Source organism: Corvus brachyrhynchos, unplaced genomic scaffold (genome assembly GCF_000691975.1).
Source record: "Corvus brachyrhynchos isolate BGI_N302 unplaced genomic scaffold, ASM69197v1 scaffold340, whole genome shotgun sequence".
Lineage (NCBI taxonomy): Eukaryota > Metazoa > Chordata > Aves > Passeriformes > Corvidae > Corvus > Corvus brachyrhynchos.
Genome location: NW_008235987.1, coordinates 1104125 through 1104397, shown reverse-complemented (window position 1 = coordinate 1104397; position 273 = coordinate 1104125). Strand labels below are relative to the sequence as shown.

Sequence of the window (273 nt, the reverse complement as noted above, 5' to 3'; positions counted from 1 at the left end):
TCCCCACCCCCATCACCCAGCAGCCACTGACCCAGGGGGTCTGGATCCCGTGCATGTGGGCACTGGTAGGACGTGACCACTGGCACTGGGCAGAGCCATGACTGCCTCCAGCCACCCTGGACCCACAGCCCATCCCCACCCCGGTGCCCACTCACCTTCGTGGGAGTGGGAGAACCAGATCTGGGAGGTGCCGGAGTGGGGCCCACAGAAGGCCGGTTCTGGGGGGGAGGCGGCGGGGCCGGCAGGGTGGCTGGGCCCCCCCGAGCCCAGGCT

At 70.7% G+C, this 273-nt stretch overlaps 1 protein-coding gene across 1 annotated transcript in view; it reads right to left on the bottom strand.

Annotated features, from left to right (window-relative positions):
- Positions 1-273, bottom strand: part of BAHCC1 (BAH domain and coiled-coil containing 1) — a 25395-nt gene that overhangs the window by 7819 nt on the left and 17303 nt on the right. The window contains exon 2 of the mRNA XM_017730732.1: positions 156-271. Within this exon, the coding sequence (XP_017586221.1) occupies positions 156-271 (116 nt within the window). The remainder of the gene's footprint in view (positions 1-155; positions 272-273) is intronic.